We start from the raw sequence: 6,671 nt of genomic DNA on the forward strand, positions 1-6,671 counted from the left end.
CCAGATTTCTTTAGTATGTGTGTATGTGTGTGTGTATGTGTGTGAGGAAGTTAGAGATAGATAGATAGATAGATAGATAGATATATATATATAGAGAGAGAGAGAGAGTATGCGCAAGAGTAAATACGCTAAGGCTTTCTTAAAGCATACAAGTACTATCACTTAAAAAGCACTTTATTCATGGCCTTTGATTATACCATGGGGGCCATGGCATATGAAATGCTTACATTGCATAAGCAATGTCTATTGTTAGTGGCATTACATAAGCTTTGCATAGAAGCAATGTGGATAGTGATGCCTTTTGATGTCAATTATATGACAAAAAGTGGCACTACTAAGGCTCTCATATTGTCCTACTTTGCACAAAAACATGATAGAGACACACTTGCCTTTAGAGTCATGTTTAAATAGGCATTAGAATTAGTTTTAATAGTAAATTAATGAGATTTTTAAGTAGCCATTTACCCAAACTTTTAAGGAAAGCATTTAGAAATGCTTAAGGAGATGTTTACAAATGGGCTTATTTAGTTGTTTAATGTTTAAGCTACATATCTGAATAGAGACAAATCATGAAACTCTAAATAATGTGTATCATCTTGGATCTAAATAACTAAAACAATAAATAAGCTCTAAATGACCAACTAAACAAATTGTATCTTTCTTATTTCTATCATTGTTAAATGAGCACATATATTGGTTGTTTTTCACCTTCATGGACATGATTAAAGGTGTGATTTGTCTTCTCAAACAACTTATCAATAGTTATTAGCACATATATTGTTCATTTTTCATATTCATTGACATGTTTAAAGGTGTGATTTGTCTTCTCCGATAGCTTATCAATAGTTATGAGTTAAAATGAAAAATTAAACATGTTTTGAAATATGCCTATTTATGCAACTATAGCGTTTGTATCTGTGCTTTTATTCTATTGTAGAGAATATTCAAGATGGTCATAGTATTTTCCTAAGGGGAGTGTACTACTAGATAAGTAACGAAAGATAATATTTGAAAAGCTTAAGTAGCTCATTCATCAAGAAGTAAAGGTGGTTGCCTATCACATGTAATAAGTCATAGCTACCATCCACTAATTGTGGAGCTCATCTACCACTCTTTTGTGCTTGTATTTGTTCTAATCCTACTAATACAACTCAATACAATAATTATTCTCTTGAATACATTCTTTTGTTCTTCATGCAACATTTTTTATATTGCATATACACTTGTGCTATTTTCTTTCTCGCTATGAATCTCATATTTCTTTCATGGTGAGAGTGAGAGTCAATACAACTAATTGTGCACAAAAGAATTTCTCAATGAGCACCCATATCTCTCCACAATATATGTGATCTTTATTAAGACATAGTGAGCTATCAGAATAATCTCTTCACATTCAAGGTTACTAAATTTGCAAAACGTAGTTGTGTGCTAGAATTGGTAATGTTGCATCAAAGGTTGAATCTCGACAAATGGGAGAATCCCATTATGTTATGAAGCATCCGGCTCCAATATTTCTAGATAAAGTTTTCCTTTGCCAAAAATCTTGAAAATGGAAAAGAGAGGAGATTCATAAACATGTCCTTAGAGGCTCTTCAAAGTTTTTTTAGTTAGAGGGAGCTCTTGATGAGTAGCAGCAGGAGTTCCTATATGTAACATGAGGTTATTGCCCATCTTTCAGTGTCTTGGAATGGCCTCAAGTACCGAGGTTTCAAGAGCTACATCCACCTAATTATTATTATGGCCGTGAGACAATGTTTGGTGGAGGGAGGTGAAATACATAATCAGGGGCCGAGAAAGTGATATTGAAGCTCACATCATGTGAATATTCTTTTGTGCCCTTAAATAGCAAGGTCTATAGAACTAGTGTTGTGGATTACAAGGCTACGTACATGCATTCAAGTCCAAAGACACCCATAGGACATTGGTTTCTTTCATTCCACAAGAAATCAAGCATAGAAATGCTTTGTACGTGCGTGTCATTGTTATGTGACATGCATAGTTTTGTTTCTTTTCTTGAGAAGGGTAAGGTTGAGACTATAGGGGTGGGTCAAGGATGTGGTTTGTGAAATGTAATTTGAAAGGAAGTTGTGTGGAAAATATAGCTCTAGTATTGGAAGACATATAGGGGTGGGTCAAGGACGTGGTTTGTGAAATGTAATTTGAAAGGAAGCTGTGTGGAAAATATAGCTCTAGTATTTGGAAGACATTGTTGTCTCATATTACAACTTGGAAGCAAACAATACATGAAAGTAGGATAACACCTTGTGGTTTTGTCCATCCTCGAAAACGTTGACTTTAAGAGCAAAGTGAAAAGTCTTTCCTACCAGCCAACTAAGCTCTTCACCTTGCAGCTTTATCTAGGACGCTGGTGTTGGTCTATTAATTTTGATTAACGAGAGAAAACATGTTTCTTGGCCTCTTCCATAATTGCCTCTCTAAAGAGCTTTGGTTTTGGGAAATAGGATATAAACATGGTAAACAGACGAAAAGGGATTTTGGAAAGTTAGAGGGAGCTCGTGACTCGAGTTCCTATATGTAACATGAGCTTATTACCTATCTTTTGGCATCTAGGAATGCCCTCAAGTAGTGAGGTTTCGAGAGCTACGTCCATGTAATTATTGTTATGTCCTTGAATCAATGCAGTGGAGGGATGTGAATTACATAATGAACGGCCGAGAAAGTGAGATATCGAAACTCACCCCGTATGAAGGTCCGAATGAAGCTGTAAATTTGATGCCCAATGTTGGGATTCAATCAAATTTTACTAACACCTTTGGCCTTTTTTATTGGCATCAAATTGGGGCTTTCACAGTAATTTTGGGCATCAAAACTTCCAACATGTGGTACTCATTGATTAATGATTGCTAATAATTGTCAAAAAGTGGAGTCGCCATATGAATTTAGGGGTTGACTGTTTTGGAGGAGCCTACCACAATCGCTATGAGGGGTTCAAAGATAATAGTAGGGCATAGCTTGCATGTAATAGAGGGTAATGTAGGAGCTTTAACTCAAAGAGCTTTTGAAGGTTGAATGTGTGATGCTAAAGGCAACTAAATACTTTGCCACTACACTTGTATGAACCTATATAGCCTATCAACATTTAGCCTTTGATTACTCAACCCTCGATGCTATATCTACTACATCATCCCATGAGTAGTAGGCACACTACAAGCAGCATGAACTCATATACCTCTTCTTCTTCTAGCTCCTCACCCACCACACCTGCCAAAATTGCATACCCCCATCACTACACCTTCTCGCCATGACCTTCCTCATTTCCATCGATCCATGCTCATCCCTACAACACAAACAACATTGGTTTTTTACACTTATCATATGCAAGTGACAAATAACGCTCAAACTTCCTTTGTGTGAAAGTAAACTGAACAAGGAACCTTAGTTAATCATCAAGCTTCATTTTTGTATATTAAACATATTACATGTTCAAGAATAAACCTGAATCGATGCTCGTTGTCGAACTTGTTGGATCTTGATTGAGGATGTAGCTGTTCATTGACTAGTGACACCAAATCTCGCAAGCTGAAGAAATGCACGCAAGTGTTGAAAATGCATTGAGCACGATTTGAGTTTGGATCATTCAAAATTTTCTATGGTGGGAAAAAATAAATTACGGATTGATCGGGAAAATAAGTGAGCAATCAAGTGGATCGCAGTTCAAGGGTAAACACAACTATTAAAAATTGTAAATTTGAATATTTAAATTAATGCCTTAGATATTTAGGCTATACTATATAGCCTTATAGATTTGAAAGTGGTTCTGGATCCCACTCATTGTGAATTCTAAGGCTTAATTCTATGATGAGTCATGACCAAGCTTTCAAATCAATGCTAAAAAAAGTGATTGAGCATGGGAATTATGCTTGTGTGTCTTCTCACTTCATTTTCATTCTACATGTATGTACAAACGTATATGGTGACAGTGCCTTACCTAACATTATTAGACTTCAGCTGCAACCTTGACCTTAATTCTTAGACTTCATCTTGACACCTTTCCCCAAGTTTTTTGGTGTCGTTTGATGCCCAAAATGGCCATGACGCCCATTTTGGGCTTCAGATATAAACACCGTGCAGCAGCAGCCAAGATACCTAGCACCCGGGCCCCTGTCTATAGAGCTAGTTTCGCGGATTACAAAGCTACGTGCATGTGTTGGAACCGGAAGGCAAACTTGAAGACTAGCTTGCGAACTGGAAGCGGGATATGGCCGGGTGACGTCGGTTGGTTGGGCAAGATATATATGATCAGTAGTCGGTCCATCCGCAGGTGGAGCATGTACACATCACTTGACCAGAGACATCATTCGTCAAAGCAGTAAGTGAAGGCAAGCTTATCATCATCATGTCGATCTGCAAGGCGGGCCTGCATGTGCAGGCGCTGGTGGTCCTCCTATTCCAGGTCTATACGATCATCATCAGCCCGCACATTGATAACATCGGACCGGGCCATAATTATGTGGGGCTCCAGATGGACATCCTTCATAGGAGCAATGTGCACGAGGAATGTGCTAAGCGCGGCGCAGCAGCTGACGTTGAATATGGGGTGGACCATGGCTGTAAGCGCCTGGAAAGGGACCAGGCCCGTGTTCAGTCCCTCCTGGGTATTCTTGTAGGCCGTACTGCCACCGCAGCGCGCCAGCAGCTAGCTGAGGTGGTACCTGCCTTGAAACTCTCGGGAAGTGGGGATTATTTCGTCAGGCTTGCGTTGGGCGGGGGACTACCATAATTACATGTCCCTCGACACGGGCAGTGAGCTGTCGTGGATCCAGTACAAGCCCTGCGGCGGCAAGTCGTGCATCCCGCAGGTGGACCCTTCCCTCTTCGACCCCTCCACCTCTGCCACCCTGCGCAATGTCTCCTGCAAATCGCCTGTGTGCAATCGCCGACTCACGACAGGGCTCGTTGGCTCATGCTATGCGGGCACTTCCAACTGCGCCTACAAGATGGACTATGCAGACGGCTCTTCCACCGCAGGAAGCTTGGTCATGGAGGCCATCACTGGCTTGAACAACAACAGCAAGCAGGCCGTTGAAGTGCTGCTGGGCTGCGGCCACGACAACACGGGCATCTTTGGAGGTGCGGCGGGAATCGTAGGTCTTGCACGCGGCCCACTCGCCCTTGCGTCGCAGCTCAGCGCGGATCGCAATCATAGACCCACCTTCTCCTACTGCCTCCCTCCGAGACGGCTAACCTCAACTCTTATAGGCCCATCAGTTGCAAGGGCCGCGGCTACAGGTAGCCTCGTACTTGGATCAGCAGCAATTACCCCAGCAGCTCTACTTGGTCTCCGCTATACACCACTTCTCCTTCACCCCGATCCCGCTCTAGCACAAGGAACTTTAGACACTAAACTAGATGGTAAATAGCCTTATATCTAGTAAATGCAGGTACTAACTAGGGTTTTTTAAATTGGAACTAGGTTTTTAATTTTACTAGATAGATGTGAAGCTATAACTAGTAAAATAAGTGTCTATATGGTAAATCGAGGTGAATTTCTATATATCACCTAATATAGCCATGTTTATTAGATAGAATTATGAAGCTATGGATCATAGGATAATGTGCATGCATAGTAAATCAAGACAAATTTGTATATAAGATCTAACATAGTCATGCTTAGATAGTCATGCTAAGTAAATATACACATCATAATGGATAGGCCTAACCATAAGCCATGCAGTCAATCTCAAATAAGACAATGCTGATACACACTTGTAATGGATATGTTTGTATGCATCCAAAATGTACATGTGCTGTAAGATACATTTGTGCATTTTGATAACTTTTAATTAGCACAAATAGTTTACACATCCACAAATAAAATATCATTTTTAACAATATAAATATTTCCTTATCATATTAAAACAAAGAAGAATCTCATTCAATTCAACTCAATGCCATGGCTTCAAATCTTAAAATTCCCCTCAAATTTCCCCTCAAGTGTGGGATATACCTAGCATCCATACAAGCACAAATAGTTATTAAAAGTTATTTGAGCCCCTTACAAACTAGAAGCATATCCATCCATTAGCAAAATAGAAACAGTTCAAATTGTAAAAGCCTTTTCCTTAAATGAAAGACATAGAACCTCTTAAGTATGTGGAAACTTGAAGAGGGGAGCTCTCAATAGACAGTCATGGCACATGGTCTATTAACAAGGGTAGTTGTATTAAGTTCATTAAAAAATCAACATTTCCTACCAACATCTGGCATATACTTCCACTTTCATGCATGTAGCATATTCAGGGGGTGAACAAGGAGTAAGAGATGATGGAACACATAGCACAAACATAAAGCAATAGAAGCAAGACAATGGGATAGAGATGGATTATGCTAACATTGTCATTGCTAGCATGAACATGGAAGAGCTAGAGAAGAAGATGTGGGGTGACCAAAAATATTTCAATGAGAATTAAAAGAGTCACAATAGAATTTGGGGAGCAAGTGCTATGTGCATGAGTGGTATCTTTGTTGCCATGCATTCGACAAAGCAATGTTAAGTATTCTCTATGCAACATGTACATGTATTTTAAGGGAAGGTTCCCCTTAAGGACGAGTTTGCTAGATTGTTTTGGCTCACCTATGGATCAAAGTTGTGCTCACATTGTTTTACTTGCCATTAGATTTCTTTTGGGTCTTGCTTTCATCTAAAGCAA

At 39.5% G+C, this 6,671-nt stretch overlaps 1 protein-coding gene across 1 annotated transcript; it reads left to right on the forward strand.

Moving 5' to 3' along the window:
* The first annotated feature begins 4,745 nt into the window (after positions 1-4,745).
* On the forward strand, positions 4,746-5,381 carry LOC148032319 (aspartyl protease family protein 2-like). The gene has a single exon (XM_087683913.1). The coding sequence runs from the start codon at positions 4,746-4,748 to the stop codon at positions 5,379-5,381; it is 636 nt and encodes a 211-aa protein (XP_087540039.1).
* The last annotated feature ends 1,290 nt before the right edge of the window (positions 5,382-6,671 follow it).

Source organism: Lygodium microphyllum, chromosome 8 (assembly GCF_053477565.2).
Source record: "Lygodium microphyllum isolate KBCC chromosome 8, Lygodium_microphyllum_v1.1.10, whole genome shotgun sequence".
Lineage (NCBI taxonomy): Eukaryota > Viridiplantae > Streptophyta > Polypodiopsida > Schizaeales > Lygodiaceae > Lygodium > Lygodium microphyllum.